At 46.0% G+C, this 25482-nt stretch overlaps 1 protein-coding gene across 1 annotated transcript; it reads left to right on the top strand.

The window, feature by feature from the left end:
* The first annotated feature begins 240 nt into the window (after positions 1-240).
* LOC126011412 (cytochrome P450 4B1-like) lies at positions 241-23693 on the top strand. Its single transcript, XM_049775182.1, has 12 exons — positions 241-420; positions 12744-12885; positions 13029-13073; positions 13539-13666; positions 14277-14401; positions 14665-14800; positions 14877-15011; positions 15704-15894; positions 21554-21687; positions 22754-22818; positions 22925-23007; positions 23434-23693. Exons 1-12 carry the CDS (start codon positions 241-243, stop codon positions 23615-23617), a joined length of 1548 nt encoding a protein of 515 aa, XP_049631139.1. The 3' UTR covers positions 23618-23693.
* The last annotated feature ends 1789 nt before the right edge of the window (positions 23694-25482 follow it).

The following is a 25482-nucleotide window of genomic DNA, read 5'->3' as shown; positions in this document are numbered from 1 at the left end:
AAGGCTCTAAGGTGAGATACACCCTGTCTGGTCTTTTTTTGAGCCCACTTCTGGAGACATCAGCTAGGCTGTCTGCTCTGTTGTTTATGACTTTTTGGGGCTGCTTGCTATCTCCACCCGTGGAACTCAGCCCAGCTAGGGCGTGGCTGGGGGTGGAGTCTGGCAGGGAGCCTGGGTCCAGAGTATAAGGATCCTGGGGCACAGGCAGCCAACTGCAGTCTGGACAGCTTCACTCTTGCCATGCTGCCTGTTTTGGTCTCCCTGAGCCCATCCCGCCTGGGGTTATGGGCCTCAGTGCTGGTCTTGGTCCTGATTCTTCTCAAATTTGTTACTTTGGTGCTGCGGAGACAGATGTTGGCCAAGGCGATGGACAACTTTCCTGGGCCACCTACTCACTGGCTCTACGGGCATGCCCATGAGGTACACAGGGGTGGGATGGTGGGGAGAAAGAATGTTTTTCTTTCCCTTAGAGAGAGGTGACCATCATTTTCCTGGGCCCTTACAGGGTACCCAGGTCATGGGGCAGGGAGAAGATGTCCCAGGAGGCCTACATCCCAATCAGCTTTCCCACAAACCAACCTCCTCGTTCTGCAAGCTGGCCTCACAGTTGGGGGTGGGCTCTTCAAAATTGGGGCTCATTCCCCTGATGTCCAAGGTGCAGTGAGTGTGCAGTGAAAGCTGATGGCACAGTAGAATCAGGCAGCAGTTCTGGCAGAGTGACTGCAAGGTTCTGATGCCCAGGTTTATTGCAGAAAATGACAGTGAGGTTGAGATGTCTGCTGTCCTATGTCTGAAGGGTTCGTGCTCCCCAAAGGTGTGGTTCTCCTTGCTGTGCCCACAGGCTGGTTCTGGAATCTGATCCTGGCATGCCTGTATGGTTATGGGACCACCTTAGCACCAGGGGCAGGAGCACCTCTCAACTTCTCCTGTCATGGAACCTTAGACCTGAGGGTTCTGCCACTCACACTAGGCCCAAGTGGGAGCAGAAGATTCCTTAGCCTCTAGTCCCTGGAGATTCTAGTTAATACCTAGACGTTAATTGAAGAAGTTTCCTAAATGTTTTGATCTATAGCCAGGTTTGAAAATCCAGGTTTGGTTGCCAGACCAAGATTATGGCTCTCAAAGAAGACATAATTCTACCCTCTGGATATGCTCCTCATCATTCTTAATCTGGGGAATTGCCTCCCTTTCAGACTGAAACAGAGAATGACCTTGACTTCTAGTTGAGGACTACTCAGGCTTACTGGGCTTGAGGGCTCAGTGTCATCTCAGGAACAGTCTGGGAGCCAGCTGTTTTTGGAGATACAGGAAATATAGGGGTTGGCAAGGGATAATGGAATATGCTCTCAAGATGTTGACTAGAAGGGAAAAAGGCCCCAGAGGCTTCCCTGTCCTAGCTGGAGGAGTTCTGCCTTTCCAGACTTTTGCATTAGTCCTACATCTCAGCACCTGTTCCATGGTCATGTATTTCCTGTTTACTGACTCAGTGTCCCCTCCCAGTGGTGGTCCAGGGGCTTATCTGATGTGTCCACACAAGTATGTTTAGGCTCCAGTACAAAGGCTGGATCTAATGGGCATTACAGAGAGCAGTGGCTATGGAACAACAGGACAGGTATTGCCTATGGAGGAGACAGAAGGTGGCAAAGTGAAGGGAGGATCTGGAGTGGGGGTGGGCTGGGACAAGCTCCATTGAGTTTGAAGGGGTCAGGCAAGATTTAGGGGCCGGAGCAGTGGCAAAAGCCATAGGGCACCTGCCTTGCCTGCGCTAGCCTAGGACAGATCATAGTTTGATCCCCTGGCATCCCACATGGTCCCCTAAGCCAGGAGCAATTTCTGAGTGCATAGTTAGGAGTAACCCCTGAGCATTACCTGGTGTGGTCAAAAAAACAAAAGAAAATAAAAGATTCAGATCTGACTCTGATGGAATCCAGGAAGCATTTAGTATGCCCCTTTATTCCTTTCCTATCATGTCCCTCCACTTCCACTTTGCTCAAAGCTGGGGTTACTCAGCAGTGGGCTTTTCTAGCACAGAGCTTGCTGACTCACACCTTGTAGAATCTGACTGCCTTCTCCCCCTCCCCAAACTCTCCAACATTCCAGCTTGGATATCTCTTGAGAGCCTGGAACATAACATAGCACTAACTTCAATGGCTCTAACAAGTATCTGAAGTGGCTTTGTACCAAGAGAACCAGAGAATTTGGAGAGGTGGGTGCTTTTCAGCCAAACAAAGGTCTCCTAGGTAAACTGGCCAGCACTTCTGTATACTTTTGCTCTCAGATTCATACCTGAGCCCAAAAAATGGGGCGGGCAGTGTAAATAGGAGTGTTCAAAAGCCCAAAATATCTGCTTATATCCATAGAGAAGGTCAAAGTCAATCCAAGCTGGTGTAGAATTTGTTCATTTTCATCAAAATTATTATCAGCCATACAAGGTGCTCCCAGGACCTGCTCCTAGGCCATGATGGAAATAGAGAGAACATGAGCCAGTGGCCTACAGAAAGGCCAGGGCAGGGAGATGCTGGCTGGCTATCAGAATTAGTCTCTCCTTTCTTGAACTCTAATTGCAGTTTTCAGGCCCTAGAAGTTCCAAACTATTGTACTCAGTTCTCAGAAAGAGTCATCTTGGAGATAGGGTCATGCCCTGTTTTTCCTAAGGCTCCTTTCAGTTATTCTGAGGTTCAGGGAAAACTTTACCTCTAGAAGATACTATGCCTTATTGTTGGCCTGAGAACAGGCTTCTGAGAAGGTCAAATCTGACTGCACTTTTATGGGGGTGCAGTGGGAGGTGATCTTCAGAGACCATAGGGGTCTCTTCTTGGTCCTGTGGTCACTCACTGAAATATTTCCCTTGACCTTGTGACTCCAGTGAAGAGAAGTAGTAAGGCTTGTTTCCATTCAGAAGGCACTGACCACAGACCTCTGCTGTTTCCATCTCTCCATTTCCTTTTTCAATATCTTACTTTGATAGGGCTAGAGAGACAGTACAGCAGGTAGAACACTTACCTTGTATGTAGCCAACGTGGTTTTGCGCTCTAGTATTTTGATATGATTTCCTGAGCCCTACCAGACATGATCCCTGAGTGCAATAAGCATAGTTTACTAAGGCGTAAGCATAGCTGGGTGTGACCCTGACCCAACAAACAAAAGAACTAAAGAAAACAAATAATAAAATACATTTACCTTGGTGACTAGAAAAGGATCAGAATAGCTGAAGCATGGCAACTATGCCAACTACTGGGTGGAAGGTATCAGGTCACTGCAGAAAGATTTGTTTGTAATAGGGCCAGACCTTATGATGTTGGGGAGCCTGGGGCATTCATGGAGGTAGTTGGGGAAGACCAGTGCTACACACAGTCATATTGAGGGAGTTAAGTGGTGCTGGAGATTGAGTGTGGGCCTTGTACATACTGGGTATGATCTCCTTTTCTGGAGCTGCCTCCTGGCTCTTAAGAGGGCATCTTACTGACAACCACTCAGGCATTTAATTTCTTCATCCTTGTCTTTTCTCTCCAAGCAACCCAGCATTTGGAAACCGCTCTTGATCTCTGTTGTGTGATCCTATTTCAAAGCTGGGGGATGAAGAAACTATACTAGAACCCAGCCAAAAGAACTGAGCTGCAGGAGAGATAGGCAGCAGAGACCAGTGTTCCAGCTGTGGTGAATCTTGAAAACTCTGGAAGGAGCAGCCTATAGAGTGTGGGAGGCAGGGGGCAAGAGGCATTCTCTTCTGAGCCTAGTGAACTAGGAAGAGTCCTGGATTTTGGAAGTTAGTTTGTTTAACTAATGTTTGCATCTCCAGGTCCTGTATGTGCTGAGCAGTAATTCTACCTTTTGTGAGAGATCAGAGGGGAGAGACAGAGGGATGAAGATGCAAGTGTAGAAGGGCAGGTGGCAAAGGACACAGCACCTCATTTCAGGTGTGATGGGGAACCCCTGAAGTAAGAAAGTGATGAGTCACGTCTGGATGATAGAAAGTTCACTTGGATTTGGGGCAGTGGCTGGACTGGCAAAGATTGGTGGCAGAGGGCTGAGATGGAGGTAGAGGTTCAAGGCAGATGCTGGTGGGGTGAAGCATAGGCCAAGAACAGAGGCATAGGCGTGTAGTGGAAGGCAGTCTGCTATGTTCTGGGGTTGGGAGAGAAGCTTGAAGGCCTCCTGACAGCTGCATGTGAGGGAATCAATGAAAACCCTCTCTTGCATCAGGAAAGGGGCTTCATTTAACTAGAGCATAAATGAGGCTGGGACAGAGCAGAAGCTGACAAAGTCACTCTTTTTTTTTTTTTTTCCCAAGAGATGTACTCTAACATGGGATGGCAGGCTTCGAACCTGATTGATCCGAAGGCAGCTTGCTAGTCAAGCACCAAGCCACTAGACTAAGTCGCAGCCCCAACAAAGTCACTCTTGAGATATACTCCTGGGGCTGCCCAGCTGGACTGCTCAGCTGGAGAACACATTTCTATGTCTGAACTGAAATAATGAGAACCTGAGACCCTTTGGGGGATGCTGCAGAACTGCTTGTATTTGGGGTGTGACTTGTAGAGTTTCCTGACAGGATCCTCAGCCAGGGATAGCTGTATCTGGCTCTCTTGGCTTCCATCTGCATATTCCTGTGGAGAACTATTGGAGAGCTATCTCTGGGAACTGCTGAGATCACAGAGTGAACTTCTCATCACTGCTGCCAGGGCAGATGGTAATTCCAGTCCTAGACATAGAATGGGGGTGAGTCTGGAGAACAAACATACTGCACTCACATTGAAAAGGCTGTCTGAGGCACTTGCAAGGCACAGAAGACTAGGGGTGGCTGATAATGTTCCTAGAGCTCAGGAGAAAGAGAAGATGAGGCAAACAGTTGGTTTAAGACTTCAATCTCCTGGCAAAGGAAGCCATGGGAGCAAGTGAATGTCACAGGGCAACGCTCAGCATGCAAAAAGACCCAGGACTGGATTTGGGACTTGGAAGAACAAATGAAGGGTGAGGAGCTGCTGAGAGGGCCCGGGAGGGATGAGAGGAAATTCCAGAACACATTCAAGAAAGGAGGGGTTAGAACATGACATTCCTGTCAGGAGCTACTGGTATTCTCCTGCCAAGATTCTGCTCCCTTGCCAGCAGAATTGGAGTGTGGCTGACATGGTCCTGGCGCAGCAAAAAGGGTCGTGGAGACACAGGCTGTGAAGAGAGGAAATCCGGGTGTTGGTTAGAGTAGGAAGCACAATGTAGGTTTGGTTCACCTTCAGTGGGGAGACTTGTGTGTGTTTTCAGTTCAGGTAAGAGGGGTCAGAGGAGAGAGGGGTGAAGATAGGAAATGCCTAAGGGGAGCAAAGCTTGGTGCTTCTTCCAGGAACAGAAAGAAGGTAGAGAAGCTGCATGTCTGCAGTTGACAGAGAATTTCCTTAATTTACCATTTGTTTTTAATATGATAGCTTGCTTTCTCTGCAAAATACATTTCAGAGGAAAGGGAGCATGGCAGAGTTGATAGAGGAAAAAAGAGTTTTTGAGGAGTGAATAGTGACTCTTGCTACAGGGATTTCTAGAAGGTGTTTTTGCTGATTTCTGCTATAGTCTCCAAGAAGCCTCATCAAACTTGCCCCACTTCCATTATTAGTAGCAGCTTTCTGTCCAGCTTTCTTTTATTTTTCTAGAATTACAAAATCCTAAAATTATGTTACTGACGTATTTGAGTTAATTTTCTTTAATTTGAGTATGTATATTAATTAATTTTCTTTCTTTTTCTTTCTTTTTCTTTCTCTTTCTTTCTTTCTTTCTTTCTTTCTTTCTTTCTTTCTTTCTTTCTTTCTTTCTTTCTTTCTTTCTTTCTTTCTTTCTTTCTTTCTTTCTTTCTTTCTTTCTTTCTTTCTTTCTTTCTTTCTTTCCTTTCTTTCTTCTTTCTTTTTCTTTCTTCATTCTCTTCCTTCTTCCTTCCTTCCTTCCTTCCTTCCTTCCTTCCTTCCTTCCTTCCTTCCTTCCTTCCTTCCTTCCTTCCTTCCTTCCTTCCTTCCTTCCTTCCTTCCTTCCTTCCTTCCTTCCTTCCTTCCTTCCTTCCTTCCTTCCTTCCTTCCTTCCTTCCTTCCTTTCTTTCTTTCTTTCTTTCTTTCTTTCTTTCTTTCTTTCTTTCTTTCTTTCTTTCGAAAGAACCCTCAGAGGTTACTCCTGGCTCTGCCCTCAGAAATCACTCTAGGCAGTCTTGGGGACCATATGGGATGCTGGGAATCGAACCACTGTCCATCCTGGATCGGATGAGTGCAAGGCAAACACTACCTCTGTGCTATCTCTTTGGTCCCAATTTTCTCTCCCCTTACTCAAAGGGAAACAGGGAGGACAGAGCTTTGTGTTACTTGTCACTGTGCCCTCAGACACAAGCACCAGGCATGGGCAGTGGGGCATTGTAGCTCAGAGAACAGCAAGAGACTCAGGACTCAGGAAGATTAGCCAAGAGCAGCATTCGGCATTGTAGCTCAGAGAACAGCAAGAGACTCAGGACTCAGGAAGATTAGCCAAGAGCAGCATTCGGTCTAGTGCTAAGAGGATTTTGAAATAATAGAACTGTCCAACCAAGATCACTGAATGGTTTTGAAAAGCAGAGAACTTCCTGTTCTAGTGATAATAGAGTTCTTAGGGGGAATCAGAAATCCATATGACATACCCCTAGGGAGCCTGGCTACTAAAAATATGTGCTCCACCCTGTTTTTCTGAACTCCCATCCACCTCAGGGGGAGAATTTTTTTTTTCCCTCAAGCAGAGACTCTGACCCCTCCTTTGGGATTGCTGTGGCAGCAGTCCCTGGCTAAGCAGATAACTTGTTTCTGGAACCCTCACCAATTGAGCTTCAGGTCAACCAGGTGGCAACTTGGCAGGCTCATTGCTAGGAGACTGGATCCCATCTTCCAGTTCAAGTGACAGCTCTCTGTGGTCTTTGGGCTGCTTTGTTCCTGACTATAAAGGGATTATGGGGGTGTGGTTCAACCAGGGGACATTGATGTCCTTTCCAGAGCTGATTTTCAGGGCCAAGTTGGCTGGGACTTTCGGGGAGCAGAGACGGAGAGTGGTGACTCAAGCTTGCTATCCCAGTTCTTCCTGTTGTTTATTCTTGGCCAGGCCAGAGAGGAGTGCAGCCATGAGGATGCAGGGTGGGCTGAAAGCTGGGTCTAGGGAGTGAGCACCATGTCTTGTACTTTTCCTGCTTCCTTCCTTTCAGAGAAAAACACACTGGCTCAGATCACAGAGCTCCAAAGGCACTCAGGCTTCAGGTATGGGCGGGTAGGTGCCAAAAAATGTTTCCTGTTTCTACCAGATTTCCGGACAATCAAGAACATGCAGGAGAAAGTCTGCATAGAGATGTGCCCATTCAGGTCAACAGTGTGATCAGCAAAGGTCAGGGGCTCTTGCTTTGAGGGCAAAAGGAAAAGAGAGCACCATGGCCCATGAGGAGGGCCTGAGACTCTAAGAGAGCCTCCCACCCAGTGATCTTGTGAATCTGGATCTTCGTGAATCTGGGACTGAAGCTGCCCCTGGTCCACTATTGGGTTTGTCAGCCCTGGAGGGGGCAAGATGGACACAGGCCTGGGGACTAGGAAGTTGCAAGGGAAACCTAGGAGGCAGATAAGGTAAGAAAAGTCTAGGATTTGGGTGGGGGCAATAGTGAGGGGCACTAGATTAGAAGAGACTGGAAAGGGCCCGGGAATCTGCAAAGTTCCATCTTACCAGGCAGTAGATGTGTTTGTGCAGCTTTGTGCCAGTGTGGGAAGTGTGGCTGTTGGGAGGCAGGCAACCATCTCTGCAGCCTCCCCTGGCTGAGCTGAGGGTAGCATGTCCAGAGGGAGTTTTAGGGCTCTGTATGGACACCACCAGGCCTCTGCTGAGGCTGAGAAAAGAGTGAAGACACAGATGGTGGCTGGGGAGCCAAGGAGCTAGGTCTGGTCCCCAGAGCCCCTGAGGGAAATGGCTTGGGTAGACTAAGATACCTGGGGGCTATGCTATCAGATCTTCAGTGTTGTTCACCTTCAGGGCTTTTTGCTAGAAGACTGGATGAGGATCGTGATTGGGGATTTACAAGGAGGATGAGTTGGTTTAGTTCTTGACATGCCTTAACAAAAGGGCTACTCTCTAAGACTTCTCTGTGAACAGCTGCTACTGTGGAATAAGCAGCTTCAACAGATTCAGTGTGCTCTCACTTGAGGGAGAGCATACTAATCCACAAACTATGGCAAGTCCACACACATCCCTGAACCTCAGTTTTCTCATAGTTAAAATGGGTATGATTACAATTTCTATGTTAGGCCGGTGAGGCAAACTAAATATTTACTACCTGTATTATTTCCTCACTCTATGTATTTACTCCTTTATTATTTCCTCACGTAGAATGAGGAAATACTCATTACATATCAGTCCCCTGCCAATTTCCTATGTGTAATGAGAGGATGTGGGAACTAGTGGCAAATCTGGAAACCAACCAGAGTGCACAGGCTTGGGTCTAAAGGGAAACACATCGAAGTCTCTATTGCTGTTTACCACAGGGGAAGTGTCAAGTGACCCCTAATGCTTGAACTCCTCTTGACCGCCCTGAGTTGAGCAATATTTTGGATTGTTTTGTTATGAGATTGGGGAGCTTGTGCCAAAGTTTGGATAAACCAAAGACCTTTGTGTTCTCTCATCTTTTTTTCTTTTGTCTCCCTTGTTTTTCATTTTCATCACTCATTCCCTTCTTTTAGCACCTGATTTATCACCCCTAGAGCTTGTTTCATGCTACTGTGTGAGCTCCAGGCTCTTGCAGAGGCTAAGAGATAGGTGATGGGCTGGAGAGATAACAAGGTAGTAGGGCATTTGCCTTGCAGGTTACCAACCTGGTAGGGACCTGGTTCGATTTCTGGCACCCATATGGGCCCCCAGTCTGCCAGGGGAGATTTCTTTTTTTGTTTGTTTGTTTGTTTTTTTGTTTTTGTTTTTTTGGGCCACACCCGGTGGTGCTCAGGGGTTTCTCCTGGCTGTCTGCTCAGAAATAGCTCCGCCAGGGGAGATTTCTGAGTGCAGAGCCAGGAGTAACCCCTGAACACCACTGGGTGTGGCCCAACAACCAATCAATGTATCTCTTTTTTATAAACTTTATTTATTTATTTATTGAACCAATCAAGGGAATCAATCAATCAATAAATAAAGTTTAAAAAGAAGAGATAGGTGATGTGTGTGTGTGTTTGTGTGGTGAACCCTAGCCCATTGTTGACTAACCAGGGAACTGAACTTCTTCTCTTCTTAAGTGTAGATGATGATTGCACCTATTTGGGAGAACTTTCTGAGGATCAACACTAAAGAATTTGTGTCTGAGGATTAGAACAAAATCTTGAACATTTTAAATACTTAATTGATGCTATTAGTTTGAGGGATTATAAGGGGCAAGGATGCGAGCAGGTAAAATATGAAATAGCATGTAGCTAAAGGGCTCATAGTGCTGAGAAAGGCCGCACAAAGTGAGGTGCATTGAGCAGAGGAGTAGGAAAATTCTACTTTCAAAAACAGGAGTGTTAGGGAACATGCAGTGTATCAGCGGGAGTGCCTGATGAAAGGTGTAGAGGAGGGAGGAAATGAAATAAGCCCAGGCACTTGACAGGAGGTCATCTTAATTCTGAGATTCAGACTCACCAGGTTATTCTTGGCACAGTCTTTGGTGATGGATCCAGGTAGTTGGGCAGCTTGTCCGGATAAAGCACACTGCTGGAGAATCCTGCTCCAGCCACCTGAGCAGTATGTAGTGTCAGAGAGTGAACTCTACCCTGGTGGGAGGTGCCCTTGATTTAGGCTCTTCTCCCCCCACTCAAATCCTATATCCACTTCAGTCTCTTCATCCCCACAAGGGTCATGCCCATGCCAAGGGCTACGATACTGGGGCAGCCCAAATCTTGGGGGGACTTTAGGATAATCCATTCATTCTTTGTTTTCTCTAGTCCAGATGCTCTTACCAGTGAGAGCTCAGAGCTCATTTCTACTTAAATTGCCTGTGTAATTTGTCAGCTTAATTGATGCTAGTCATCAGGTTTTCTGGGGAAAAGAATTGGAGAGTGTAACCCTTGATCTGTTTCTGTGGGACAGGAGCAGTGGTTGCTTAAGTCTTTATCTTTAGGTAAAAGTATCTTGGCTCACATTCCCTATTGCAGTTTGGGGACTTTGGAGCTAAGATGTGGTAGAAGAGGCAGCAGGAGGAGTTGGCTGAATGGGTGAGAGGCAGGCTTGATCGGGATGTAGGGAAGCTATTATTTGAGGGCTTCCCCAGTGCAGAATGCAAAGTTAGGTCCTCAGCTAAATAAAGCATAAAATCAACTAAAATCACAAGACTTCTAATAACATGACCTGTGTGTGTGTGTGTGGTTCTTTGATGGACTTATCCTCTCTGATTTAGACATAGACGAGGATGATCCAGGGAATTGAAGTGATGGGCCCAACGAATAGTACATAATTTATATGTGTGGCCTTGTTCAATACCCAGTGCAACATGCCCCTTAGAGTATTATCAGGTATATATCTGGAGGACCCCAAGCACTGCCAGGAGGCCCTGGTGGTTCCCAGTACCACAAAGCCCAAGTAGCACAGCCTCTTCAGGCATTAGCATTTAACCATCTCACCCAGCTGCCCAAGAATCACTGGGAGTGGTTCCTGGGCTTCCTGAGCAAGGAGCACTAATTGGAGGGTCTTCAAAGAAGAATAGAGTAATTGGGACAGGGATATAGCTCAGTGCTGCTCATGTCTTGCACATGTAAGGTTTGATTCTTGGCACTAATAAGAAAAAATCAAAGGGGAATAGGATAATGGCAATCAACCTTCTACTAAGACTATCAGGCTGCGTGGCTTGTGGCCTGGTGGGACTTCTCCATCCACAACTTCTTTCAGTTCATGCAACTCACAGCCCTGAGCCCCACAGGAGCTTCTGAGAGCTTTGAGGAGTCTAAAAGGCAGGAGCTCAAGATTTAGAGCAGTGCTAGCAGTCAGCGAGTGTGCAAAGGGTTAACAGCAGAGTCCAGGCTGTTTTGAGGCCTGAACAGGATGAAGAAAGGTCTGAGCATAGCTTTGAAAGATTTTAATCAGAGGACCTATGATTTAGTACGGCAAGGAGGAACTTGCCTTGCACAAGGCTGACCCATATTCAATCTCTGGCACCACATGTGGTTCCCTGAACCTCCCCATGTATAATCCCTGAGCACTTGCAGATGTGTCCTCAAGATAAAACAAAAACTCTTTCAAGGGGGGGACATGAACAGTTAATGAAGCATGTCATTAAGCACCGTGTGGTCGTTCACAATTTTGAGATACTTAGTTGCCATCTCCAGGGAAGGAAGAAAAGAAATATAAGTAAAAAAAAAAGCAGATTTGAAAAGTTTTTTTTTTTTTTGTTTTGTTTTGTTTTCTTGGGCCACACCTGGTGACTCTAGGGGGTTACTCCTGGCTATGCGATCAGAAATCGCTCCTGGTTTGGGGAACTATATGGGACTCTGGGGGATAGAACTGCGGTCCATCCTAGGTTAGCGTGTGCAAGGCAGATGCCTTACCACTTGTGCCACCGCTCTGGCCCCATGAAAAGTCTTGATTCTATAACTCCACTTACATCAAGAATTTGGAGTGGGGAGTGAATATGTATATGACTAGAATCCCTCTACCCCTGGAAGAACATATATGCCCCTCCTGGGTCCCCAAAGCCCCATGGCCAAAGCCACCACACACTCACCACCACATCACACAGAGACAACACAGCTCTTTCCCAGGCTGTTTCCAAGAGTGTCTGTTGTTCATCCATTCCATCCTTCCTTCTCACATTGTCAGCTTTTCCTCACCCTTAGGCTTCATTTGAAGGGCATCTCAAGTCAAAGCTCCTTCATTGATCCCCAAAGTAGGTCTCCCCTTAGTTTATCTTGTAGCTCCATCACAGTTACTCCTGGCCACTTGACAATATCTAATTATTCTTATCAATTGCATAGTTCCTAGTCAGTGGAGTGAAAGACTATGACCATTTCTCCAAACCCCTCCAAAATGGCCAGGGTTTTGCATATGATAGGTCCTTAACAGAACTGTGCTCAGTGACAACAGGGTGCAATGAAAGGGACCCCCTGGCTTCATAACAAGCTACAGTGACTTATCTAATGAAAAAAGTGTTTCTGCAACTAAAAGCAAGAGACAGACTAATAGTGGCATTAGGATAGAAGTGAAGTATCTGGGACAGTTTGCTGGTGAGGGTGAAGTACCTTTGGACACCCAAAGAAATATAAACATTAAGACTATTTATTGTAACCATGGTACCTTAGCTACAATAAACATTAAACTTCTCTTTAAAAAAAGGGAGGGGCAGAGAGATAGCACAGCAGTAGGGCATTTACCTTAGATGCAGAAGGACAGTGGTTCGAATCCCGGCATCCTATATGATCCCCCAAGCCTGCCAGGACAGATTTCTGAGCATAGATATAGGAGTAACTCTGAGTGCTGCCGGGTGTGACCAAAAAAAAAAAAAAGAAGAAGAAAGAAAGAAAGAAAACATTCTGGCAGCTGCAGATTGGGGCATGAAGCTCACTCAGCTCTATAAAAGGGGCTCAGATTAAAAGGGGTGGCAAAGGGCAAAGAGAAGGCAGAATTTAGGATCAATGATGGTTGTTAGAGGGGGTCATGCGTGTTAGAGGAATCTCCCTGGATGTATCCTCCCTCCCTTGTTTACCCATGTGGCTTGGATTGTGAGTTGGAGTTCCTGAATTTCATATTTTTTTTCTTTATTTCAGATAAAGAAGGTAGGAGGATTGGATAAGGTGGTGTCCTGGGCCAACCAGTTTCCCTACGCCCACCCACTCTGGTTTGGGCAGTTCCTGGGCATCCTGAACATCTATGAGCCTGACTATGCCAAAGCTGTGTACAGCCGAGGGGGTGAGTGTTCCCAGAACAGCAAGAGTTCAGTGCAGCAAGCAAAGCAGAGGAATCTGCAAGCCCAGGATAGTTGTGGTTCCCCATTGTCATCCTCAATGGGCATCTCTTGATGCCTGTGAGAGCCAAGTCTCTTTCTCTTCTAGACCCTAAGGCCGCAGATGTGTATGATTTCTTGCTGCAGTGGATTGGTGAGTGAGCCCTATCCTCCTGTCTTCCAAGCCCAGTTGGTTGACCATGATCTTCCCCTAACCTCCCTGACATGTTCTCCTCAACTATCCCATCAACTCAGCTGCTTGGGCCCTGTGGGGAGAGAGAGGAAGCAGCAGAGTACCCTGTTGTCATAGTTTGGCAGTGCTCAGTCATATTGTCTGGTCTGGCTGCCTCATTATTCCCACACAAAGTGTGGGAGGTGAGGGTCCATTTTTGGTGGGTGAGACTCATTTATTCTAGGAGATTTTATTGGAGGTACTAACCAGAGCAAGGTTCTAAAGAAAGCTGAGGTGGCAGGGCCAGGGCTGTGGGTACCCTGAAAGGCAAGCTGGCATTGAGCTTTGAGGATAGGTAGAGAGGGTTGTGGGGCTGGGGAATTGCTTGGCTCCACACTGCCAGGGTGGGGCAGGATTGGGTGAACCTCCTTCTCCCTTCTCCTCCAGGGAAAGGGCTACTGGTCCTCCAGGGGCCTAAATGGTATGAGCACCGAAAGCTGCTCACACCTGGCTTCCATTATGACGTGCTAAAACCCTATGTGGCTATTTTTGCTGAGTCCACAAACATCATGCTGGTGAGTTCTTTGAGCTAGGCTCCTAGAGGTTGCAGTAGACTTGCAGTCCCTTACCACTCTGACTTCCCTGGGAAAGGCTTCTGTCCCCCAAGACTACTGCATTCTGCTCTGCATGCTGGGAACTAGGTGCTGACAGAGCAAGATGAAGGGATTCAGGAACTTATATAGGCCTGAACCTTGCTTTTAAGTGGATACCCACTTTTAGACTTTCTACCACCTTTATAGTGCCACACAGCAGCACACTTGTGAACTGAGAGCATGAGGAAGAGCCTCACATCTGGAAAGCATCTGGGCAGACTAATTGTCAAAAATCTATGACAAACACAACAAGAATCAGGCTCCCATCTCAAAGCTGAAGTCCCCAGAGGTTATTCTGCCTTTCAGGACTCTCCTGAGTAACCTCAGGCAAGCCAGCTGACACCCAGAGTGTTCAGACTGCCTGGGGGAAGTCTTTCATGCAAGTTCCCTGCTTCTGAGTCCCAATCCCCAGCCACATATTCCAGCAAGATGGAGGCCTGGACAAGGATCCGAAACTATAGATATCAGAAGACAGAGGTGGAGCCCCCAGCCTGGATGAACCCCTACATGACCTTTTACTCCTGGATTCTAGGACAAGTGGGAGAAAAAAGCTTGTGAGGGCAAGAGCTTTGACATCTTCTGTGATGTGGGCCTCATGGCGCTGGACACACTCATGAAATGTACCTTTGGCAAAGGAGCCAGTGGCTTGAATCAGAGGTCAGGACCCCAGGGGCTGACCACATTATCCCCTGCATGGCTATGGGGGAGGTTTGCTGGAGGAGCTGACCTGGCCCAAGAAGAGGTTGGGTCCCCAGATGCCTGGGCTGGGTGGGGGAAGAGGTCTTGTCTGTGGCAGGAGACTTAGTCTGGGTTTTGTGGTGGGGAATGGAAGGGCGGAATTGCTGGAGCTGTGCTCCTGGTTTTGAGCTTCTCCAGGCTCTGCAGCCATCCAAGTGTCATTTCTCCCTCTGGCTCTGCAGGGACAAAGCATACTACTTGGCAGTCAGTGACCTGACACTGCTGACGCAGCAGCGCATCGAGACCTTCCAGTACCACAACGACTTCATCTACTGGCTCACCCCACATGGGCGCCGCTTCCTGCGTGCCTGCAAAGTGGTGGGGTTTCTCTGTCCCCCTCCATCCTGGATCCAATCTGCTCCTGGGATGTTGGGAGCAGAGGATGGGCTCCCAGGAAGGGACTTCTTATATTTGTGCTCCAGACCAGGTTATCAAGGAGAGGAAAGCAGCCCTGAAAGATGAGAAAGAGTTACAGAAGGTGCAGAACCGCAGACACCTGGACTTTCTGGACATTCTCCTGGGGGTTAAGGTAAGATCCTAGTCCTGGTCAAGTCTTTTTATTGTTCTCCTGGGATAGAGATAAAGATGCTGTAGAAAGGGCAGATCACAACCTTCTTCCTTCTTTAAGATTATGATCTGTTCCTTGTTCTGTGACACAGACAAGCAAAGGCTGAGGGTGGGTGTGTGGAGCATAGGACTGGCACTGGGGAAGAGATAAAGCCATTAACTAAAGTGTGAAAAGCCCCAGATTCAGAAGGCGGAAGAATTTGGCATCTCCCTCCCCTTAGAATCTCAGATAGTATTAATTATTTCCTCACTAACTCCACCCTCACTTTCTTACCCTTCTGCCCCTCCTCTTCAGGAGCTTGGTTTCTCTGTTAGTGCCATAACTTAGGGATACTAAAATGAGAAAGTAGGTCCATACCCTTCAGGCATTATAGTCTAGTTGATACTGATAAAGAATTTATAGATTTTCTTCTGCCAGGTGGCATTCTTGTGTGCCAAATGACCAGAACTGACAATTGTTTCTGGGTAAAGGTTGCACTTAGAGGGATCAAGCCAGGTGTCCAGAAGTAGGAAGTATGAGCACTGGGGAAGGCTTTGATTCTGTCTGATAAAAATGCCTTTCCTCTTGCCCTTGAACCTAAATTGGGGACCTCTACTGTGAGTCTCTTGTACCTACCTCAAATGTCGCCTGTCCTCACACATTCCTTTACCTAGGATGAAAATGGATCCAAGCTATCAGACAGGGACCTCCGGGCTGAAGTGGACACGTTCATGTTTGAAGGCCATGACACCACAACCAGTGGCATCTCCTGGTTTCTCTACTGCATGGCCAAATACCCTGAGCACCAGAGTCGTTGTCGGGAGGAGATCCGAGAAATCCTTGGGGACCGGGACTCTATACAGTGGTGAGACTGCTGGGAGCTGGGTCTTCCCTGTTAGCCCCAGGAATTATCCTGCCATGCTGGCAGGGATATTCCTGGAAGCTATGTATGAAGCGTCTGTCCTGTTTCTTCCAGAGCTGTGACTTTTGGGGACTTTCTGTGCAGGGACACGCCTCTGAGCCATTCTCACATGAGGAGACTTTTCAGATGGGAATGGGCTAAGGGTTGTTAATAAAATGATTTCTTGTGTGTGGATGCCCTCTGCTGGCAGAATCTGCCTGCCTGCCTAGAGGGCAGATGTGTAAAGGGAGAAAGGTGGTAATTAGGAAAGAGCAGAGTTGGGCCAGGGTAGGCTGGATCAAAAGTTTCTTTCTTGTGGGTGCCCCAGCCTGCAGGGACACCAATTAAGATGTGCTTATTCTTTCTAGGAGGGAGATCTCGCAAACACACAAAGACAGGCACTGAGACAGACAAAAGTGGGAAAAGGATTCCAGCCAAATTCGAATCCAATTCCTTTTATTGAAACTCACCGCCCGGCTTATATACTTTTTGTGGGCACAGTTCAGCTCGTAAATATGTCGATAGGAAATAGATATATAGAACAGGCCATATTGTCCAGATAACAGGACCCATCGGCAAGTAGGGTGGAATGTACAGATAATGGAATCCATCTTCATCAGGCCGGGGTGCACTGATAATGGAACCGATTTCAGGCAGGTCGGAATGTATAGATAACGGGGACCTCATAATTTAGACTTATTTTCCCAGTACCAAAATTCTGTGCCTTCTTTGTTTCTGTACAAGCCTTAAATCTTAAATGTTTATGTTTATTTCTCAGGGCTGCCTGCTTTTAGCATAGTTCTCTGCTTGTTGCTCTTCTGTGCCTTACAAGCCTTAAATCTTAAATGTTTACATTTATTCTCAGGGCTGCCTGCTTTTAGCAAAGTTCTGTACATGTCACAAGGCCCTACATCTTCTGCCTGTTCTTAAGGGCGCCCATCACTTTCTGGGCTGTGTTTGGAAGAGCAAATATAGCCCTTCAGAATTTCCCAATGCTCTGTTTGGTGGCACATGCTGGCTCCCATGAACATGACACAGGCTGAGGGTGAACTCTGGCTGTGTCTTACACATCACCCATTTCTGAAGCTTGTGTAATCTCCAGCATCACACAGCAAGAACCCATGGGATAAGTTCAAAATTCATGGAGGGCTAATGATCTGGGATCTGAAATTTGCAGTCTTTGTAACCTTTATTTATTTATTTATTTATTTATTTATTTATTTATTTATTTATTTATTTATTTATTTATTTATTTATTTATTTGCACCATCCTGGGGTGCATATGGGGATCCTATCTGGATTGGCCTGCATGCAAATCAAACTCCTTACTTGTTGTCTTACCACTTTGGCTCCTTAATTATCATTATTGTTGGTCTCTGGGTGTTCAATCATATGTCTGATGTTGTAGGGAGAGAAGGAAGAGCCAAATGCCACACCTTGAGGGAATCTTAAATTTTTTTGAGGGTGGGTCACATTTGGGTGTACTTAGGGGCTACTCCTGCCTTAGTGCTCAGGGGTCACTGCTGGAAGTGCCTAGGGATCCTGCATACATAGCATACATTACAAATTTTTTTTTTTTATCTTTCGTTCTGAGTCCAGTTTTTACTGGCAGGTATCACATCTGATGGTGCTAAGGGCTATTCATGTGTCAGTTCTTTGAGCTAGCTTTTTTTTGGGGGGGGCACACCTGTTTGATGCTCAGGGGTTACTCCTGGCTAAGTGCTCAGAAATTGCCCCTGGCTTGGGGGGACCATATGGGACACCGGGGAATCAAACCACGGTCCTTCCTTGGCTAGCATTTGCAAGGCACCACCTCTTTGGCCCCATGAGCTAGCTCCTTGGACCAGGAGTCTTAATGTTTTTTAATTAAACATAAAATATATTTTAGTTCTCAAGGGGGTTTCTATTTCCTACTGAGACAATGTTTGACTATAATATATGTTTTAGAGGCTCACACCTCATCAGACACTTGTTATCATACCTCAATCACCACACCCTCAGTGACCCTCCTCTATAGGACCCCCCTGCCCACCACCACCATTTTGCTTTCATCTCCTTCCTCTTTGGTAAGTTCAATTCTCCAGTCAGAACTTAGAGGGTTTTTTTTTTTTGCTATGTTTTTCTTTTTTTGCTATATTCTGCATGAGTGAGATAATCCAATATTTCTTTTTCCTATATTCTTCACTTAGTTTCCATCAATATTGTCAAATGGGGCAAGTTTTAAAAATAAAATATTTTAATAGCTAAGTAGAGTGCATTGCATATAACACATCTTTATCCACTCTTCTTTTATTGGGTACTTGGGGTGTTGACAGGTTTGGTCACTGTGAATAGAGGTGAAGTGAACATAAGTGTGCATAATATGGCTTTTAAAATTAGCATTTTTGTGTTCTTGGGATAGATACCTACAGGAGCAACTGCTGATTTCTGTGACAATTTCATTTTTAATCTTTTTTGAGAGACTTTTGTAGAGACTAAACCAGTTTACATTTCCTTGGGTGGGGATTTTTCAAGAGACAAATCCATGTAACAAAAACATGGGAGGAAAAAAAAATCACAAAACAGGATTAAGATCAAATGACCTTATGATGAACTCAGAAGATTTTGTTCTTGTCTTTTTGGGCCACACATGGTGGCACTCAGGGGTTACTCCTGGCTCTGTGCTCAGAAATCGCTCCTGGCAGGCTCTGGGGATCATATGGGATGCAGGGAATCAAACATGGGTCTGTCCCAAATCAGCCACATACAAGGCAAATGCCCTTGCTATCTATCTATGCCATGCTGTGCTATCTCTTCGGCCTATATATAGTTTATTTCTTTGCAGAATAGCTCTTAAACATTTCCTGACCTCCATTTCCTTCCCTCTCCCCATTAAGAAGGGGTGAAGTGAGATAGGCAAAGGGAGAGACCAAGGCATTTTAGACTGGAAAATGATGTGAGCACAACTGAAAGGCAGAGAGTTCAAATATTTAGTTGTCTTCTTTGGAGGACTTTAATTACTACCGGCCTGAATTTAAAAAGTTTCCCAAATTTCAATGTCTTAATACTTACTTTTTACAACCCAGAACATCTTTTTTCTGGTTTAATCAGCAAATTGGTCTAATTTAACCCACATAGGCTAACACCACCTTTAACCCTCATCTGCTGCTCAGACTGTCTGGCTTTGTGCCAACCCTCTTGCCACCTGTGTTCCTTTGAAAACACTCTAGCAACTTGCTTAGGGAGTGGAGAAGGGGCGAGGTCTCATGCTTTTCTGGGTGCGCGATCTCCCAAGGACAGCCCAGTCCCAATCTGGAGTGCCTTTCCTGCTTTCCCCAACCCTGCCTGCTTCCACAGCAGAAGCAGGGGAGATGGCAGGTTGTCTGTGAGTGCACTCTCCTCACAAGCACCCTCCAGCTCTGGCAATCCCCAATGGCACTTCCCTCAGCTGCTGCAGTGGCAAATTCAGAGACATAACAAGCCAACACATATAAGCAGAACACAGAACACAGAATATGACAGGGGGTAGACAAACAAAGAGATTAGATACACACATGATTACCCAAGGCCTTTTACTTTCCTCCCCTTCTGATATTACTGGAGTTCGCCATTCCAAGGGAGTACAAAGAGTACAGGGGTGTCCCCGAGCACTCTTCTGGGGGAAGAGTAAGTCTGTTAGGCTCACACCCTGTTCTAGTTCCGGTGCAGATTGTCCCGCACCCCTCAGTCAGGCCCTATGGCCCTAAGTCCAGTCCTGACATGCAGATTGTCCTGCAACCCCTCAGTATGGTCCAAAGATTGTCCTTGACTGTCTGCAGGTCTTTTGGTTCCAATCCTCCCTATATTGGGACTGACCTGAGGGAATAATCCTGAATGAGCCCCCATAAGTTAGGGTTTGAGTTGGCACCCATGTCAATGCTGAGAGTCAAAGACCACCTCTGATAATGCAAGATGCTAAATGGAGTTTATTCCGTTAACCAAGGTTCGAGCCTCAGCCAGCTAAGGGGTTCTTGGGAAGGACCCCGAGTCAAATCTTCAAACAGTTTATATAGAAATCACAAGCAATAACAGTACAATTATTTCATTATATAGATGTCTTAAGTAATCATTTATTTTTCTGGCTCAACCCTGTCTGTTTAGGGACACTCTGATTAGAACTCTCTCTGTCTAGGGACATTCTGATTCGAACCCTGGCTGTCAAGGGTTACTCTGACTCAAACTTTGGCTGTTAAGGGAACCTTTTCAGATAGAACATTCCAAACTAGCTCAACCACAGTTCCCCATTCCTGGAGGGCACCGACTTTTCTTATTCCCGAGCCAACTCTCTTTCTGCCTTCAGCTAGGAGTGGAAAAGCACACTTCACTCGGGTTTGGGTTCATCCCAATTCAAACTTCCCCATCATAGCCATCATAGACCCAGGGGGAAAGTCTTGGTCCTTACAGTTGCTGTTGTTGTTTTGTGTTTTTGTTGTTGCTTTGTTCCATACCCAGCAGTGCTCAGGCCTTACTCCTATGCACTTACTCCACATAGAGATGCCAGGGATCTAACCTGGGTTAGCCACTTACAAAGCAGGCTCCCTGCCTGGTACTCTATCTCTCTGGTCCAATTTTTTAGTTATTTATTTTATTTACTTCATTTCATGTAGAAATTGAGGCAACTTAAAGGACATTTATTTATAATATAACAAAGCACAACTGAAAAATAAGGGAACACTCTGGAGTTTGGATAATGAAGTGTTGTTCCAGACCCCAGACCTGAATCCTTATGCTCTCAGGATAGAAGTCACAGAGAGACAGGCAGCACACGAATGAGATTTTAATTGGAAGAGACTTTTACTTGACTAGAAGAGAGGTGGCTCAGGCCCCAAGCTGACTTCCTGAGGAGATTCTTACCGAGTTCAAGAGAGTGATGTCAAAGCAGTAGAGGTGACCTCTCCTTTGTACTTGTAAAGTTGATCTCTAAGCCTCTTCAAGCTCTCATGTTCTGAAAATGACAACTCTGCCCCTCTTAGAGATAGTGACTTTATCAGATGAAGCAAAGAGTGAAAGTAATTCAAGGCCGAGAGACTGGGACCTGGAAAATGGCTTAGCTCTTGCCTGGAAAAGTCTCTGTCTCAAAGTTCAAACCCTGGTGCCTCCTGCAAATGCCAAGACATTTCTGAATTCTCAGAGCTTCACTAGATCAACTTTCTGGTAGCAATGGGAAAACTTTGGAAGTATATATCCATACTGGTATAACCTGAGTTTGTCATTGTTTATGCACATATTACTTTATTCAACCAAACACAAATAATGTCTGTGTCTTACTATTCCAGTTCCATGGAAAATAAGTATTCTACAGGAAGCACCTAACAAATTGTCCTATACAGGGTTATATGGGATCTGAGAGACAGAATATCCCCAACTTTGATGGTGAGGGACACATTCATGCACACACTTAGGGTTCTGTGTCTTCCTTGCCTGCAGTGAGGTGTGCAGGATGAAGAGAGTGAGGGCACTGTGGCAGAATTGCAGCAGCTGCCCCGTATCTAGTGTGGATGGGCACAGGCAGTGTGATGCCTTTGACTGAATGAGGGAAGTTGGGGTTCTGGCATGCCTTCCATTGTTCCCCAGCCCTAGAAAGACCTGGTTGTGTTGCTGGCAGGGATGATCTGAGCAAGATGACATACCTGACCATGTGCATCAAGGAGAGTTTCCGCCTTTACCCGCCTGTGCCCCAGGTGTACCGCCAGCTCAACAAGCCCGTCAGCTTTGTGGATGGTCGCTCTCTGCCTGCAGGTGAGATGGGAGTGCTAGAGGCTAGGGGGATGCAACCTACATCCTTATGGATACTTCTCTGACATTCTTTGTACCTTTGCCCAAATCTTTGCACTAATAGGGAAGAGGTCAGGTTTGGGGTTTAGCCTGGGTTCAGATTCAAAAGCTACAATGTTTTGGATCCCGCCCTCTGTAGCTAGCCCTCTATTTAACTTCTATAAATTTGGATTTTAAAAGTACCTGATTTATAAGATCTAGTCAAGATGAGGGAGACAATGACCAGGGATTGTCATGTACCATTGAGCAGGTTGCCCTGAACAACTTAAGGCTTCGTTCACATCATATATGAACATGTGTGGCACACAACCTAGAGATCTCTGGGTGGCAGCTTTGTGAAGGGTATTTAGTTCTGTATCTGGCACACAGTGAGTAGATGGAAAGTGAGTGTGACTCAAGTGATATGAAGTAAATTTGTTATTTGCCTTCCACAGTGACAGGCTGGGGGGGTATAAAGGAAGCTGGGGACATTGGTGGAGGGAGGTCGCACTGGTGGTGGAATTGAAACAAAGTCTGCCTTAAACAACTGTCTTAGAAAAGACTGTAAAAATCATGGTGTTTTCATAAACAGAAATTTAAAAATTAAAAAGGACAGAGAGAAAAAAGAATGTGACCCAATGCAGCCTCTATTACCTACTGGGGGGGGGAAGGGCCAATATTTAAAATAAAACTTGAATGTTTTGCCTGAGGAAAAAAATGAGTGTGACTATTGACAGGGATAACTTGCTTGAAAATTATAGACTTGAAGATTCCCAGGTCTCTTTGTGTTTTCATTCCCAGTGGTGCACAGGTTCTCTTCTCTCCATTCTACAGTTCACTCCTGTTTCAGTCATGGGATGGTCTAGCTCTGGAGCTATAGGAAAAAAGGGGCAATGATCCCTGAGTGGTTTCACTGTGTTGAAGGAGGCATAAAATCTGTTTCTGACAGGGACATTGTTCAATTAGGGGATACAAGAGGTGTCTGGCCCTGTGAAGCAGGGGCAGGACTGTCCCTGAGCTGCCTAATCACCAGCTTCTGCTCTGCCCACAGGTAGTGTGGTGTCCCTGCACATCTATGCCCTCCACAGGAACAGTGCTGTGTGGTCCGACCCTGAGGTACCCCAGCTCTAAGATTCGTGGTTGAATGGGGTGGGAGGTGGGAGGGGTTACCTCACTTAGTGCCTGGCAGGTGTGCAAGCAATGTCTATCGCCCCACCCCCAGGTCTTTGATCCCCAGCGCTTTTCCCCTGAGAACGTGTCTGGACGCCACCCCTATGCCTTCATCCCGTTCTCTGCAGGGCCCAGGTAAGGAGAGGTTCAATATTCCAGACCATTGGGATTGGGTTATGATAGATGAGGAAAACTGTTGGGGAAGCCTCACTCTGGGTACTCAGGAGGGGCCACATGATCCTACTGGAGGGTGTGTTTTGGGAATCTCCATCTTGCCTTTACAATATTCTCACAGGCAGGTGGTAGGGTGGGTTTGTGGTTCCATGTGAAGACCCACATAAAAATTCCCAATATGAAGCTATTTGATATGGGGTCCATACTTCATTTGTATGATCTACTACACCTTAAGATAGATATTATAGATATCTATGGTCTACACCTTAAGCCCTGGTTAAACCATGGATCAACAAGAAATAGTTACTAAATCTTGCTAGCTGTGAAGAATGTCTGGCTTTTATTTCACCAACACCAGGGCTCTTGTCTTTGTGTTGCTTACTGTAGGAACTGCATTGGACAGCAGTTTGCCATGAATGAGACGAAGGTGGTCACAGCTCTCTGCTTGCTTCGTTTTGAGTTTTCTTTGGATCCCTCTCGACTCCCCATGCAGATTCCCCAGCTGGTTCTGCGCTCCAAGAACGGCATCCACCTGCACCTGAAGTCACTAAGACAATGCTCTGAGAAGTAGCTCTGTTGAGAATAAAGCCCTAGACCTATTGGTCTCTTGCCCAGGACCTTTCCCTGGGCATCGCTATCTTGAGTAGTTGGGGACTCTTATCTTTGGGAAACTTGTAGTTTAGAAGGGGAGTAGGGTCTATCCTACTTCATCCCTTTGAGGGCTATGCCATGGAAATTCATACTTATTGTTAAGTAGATTAAAGAGCTCATTCATTTATCCAACAAACAGTGAGCATGTACTTCTAGATTCTTTAATCCTCTAATCTCCAAAAATGATTATAGAGCTATAATGTATCAGAAACTCATCTCAGTCCAAGTGACACAGAGCACCTTTGAAGCTGTAATTTTTGAGTCATGATTAACACCTGTTCTTACCACTCAACACATAAGAATAGAGCAATTGGGACTGGAGAGACAGTACAGTGTATAGGACATTGGTCTTGCACATGGCTGACCTGGGTTCAATTCCAGGTATGCCATGTGGCCCCATCATCCCAGCTAGAGATTCCTGCATGCAGAATCATAAGTAAGCCCTGAGCACTATTGGGTGGGACCCACAAACAAGCAAACAAAAAATTTGTCCAACTTTCAATATTTGTCTATTGATATATATTTTTAATTAATATCTTTATTTAAACACCTTGAATTCAAATACGATTGTAGTTGGGTTTCAGTCATGTAAAGAACACCCCCCTTCACCAGTGCAACATTCCCATCACCAATGGATATATATATATTTTTTTCATTTAACTTTGTATGTGTGTGTATGTTTGGAATATGACAGATATAAGGGAAAACAACCAATTTATTTTTTGTATGACCTTTGGGTCACACATGTTGATGCAGAAATTATTCTTAGAGGTGCTCAGGGACCAAATGGAAAACCAAGGATTAAACCTAGGTCCTCTGCATGCAAGGAAGTGCCCTACCTGGTCTTGAAAAAACTACCTAAACTAAAAATATTTATAGAATAAGGAATTTCCCCAGAAAAACTCCAGTAGTTACAGACCACTTCCAAGGACTGCCAAGTATGATTCCTTGGTGTATCTTCTACCTGTCCATTGGTAGTGTGATGTGCCTGCCTTCATTAGCATCTGATTCATCTTCACTGGGAGTGGGGCTCTAGTGAAGGTGACAAAGTGACATTAGAGGGGTTCTTCCAGGAACAATGGAGATGAGGTGCCTGAATCAGAAAGAATGTCAGAGGACTTTTGGAGAGGCCTCCATATAGGGTTACTTGATGAGAATGAAATCCTTCTCTGCTAACTAATGGGGTAAGAGCACATATATCTCTGGGTTTAAGATCTGGCCTCTCATGGGTTCTAATTTATAGATTAGAAAGGCATGGGAAGAAGAGCACTAGAGTCTGAGAGGTCTGGGAAAGAGAAATCCTGCCCCTAACTCAGGAAGGACTCTATTGTGATCTTCCATCTGGATGGAGACATGGTATTTATGCTGCTCACACTTTCTCTCTCTCAGTAGTCTCAGCCCTGTAAGGTTGGCACAGGCACCTGCTTACTCCTGCCAGGATCCAGACTTGCTTATCCTCTGAGACTGGGTCACAGAGACCCTGGGCAGGAAGTATCTCAGGTCATCACCTCTCTGCTCTATTCCTTTCTCTGCACCAGAGTAGACACCATTTTGACAGCTATTACTGAGATGAACCCAGAAATAATGACTATCTTTGACCCATGAGGCTGGATTATTTCCCTTCAAGACTGTGGTGGAGAAACCTGCAAGGATGCTGCTGAGGGAGGAGCTTGAACAGAAGCCTGATGAGTCTGGCCTCTGAGGTTCTTGAGTCTGGGCTCTGTACATGATTCTCTGGGGTCATATGTCAATGGGTAATCTGAGGGTAATTTGATTCTAGACTAT

The sequence above is a fragment of the Suncus etruscus genome, chromosome 6 (genome assembly GCF_024139225.1).
Source record: "Suncus etruscus isolate mSunEtr1 chromosome 6, mSunEtr1.pri.cur, whole genome shotgun sequence".
Classification (NCBI taxonomy): domain Eukaryota; kingdom Metazoa; phylum Chordata; class Mammalia; order Eulipotyphla; family Soricidae; genus Suncus; species Suncus etruscus.
The sequence above is the reverse complement of the archived record's forward strand: the minus strand, read 5'-3'. Positions and strand labels throughout refer to the sequence as shown.

Excerpts from the sequence above, each read along its gene's own strand:
- LOC126011412 (XM_049775182.1), top strand. The coding sequence starts at position 241 with ATGCTGCCTGTTTTGGTCTCCCTGAGCCCATCCCGCCTGGGGTTATGG. Across the intron at positions 13,667-14,276 it reads AGTCCACAAACATCATGCTG|GACAAGTGGGAGAAAAAAGC; the intron begins GTGAGTTCTTTG and ends CCTGGATTCTAG. Across the intron at positions 15,895-21,553 it reads GACCGGGACTCTATACAGTG|GGATGATCTGAGCAAGATGA; the intron begins GTGAGACTGCTG and ends TGTTGCTGGCAG.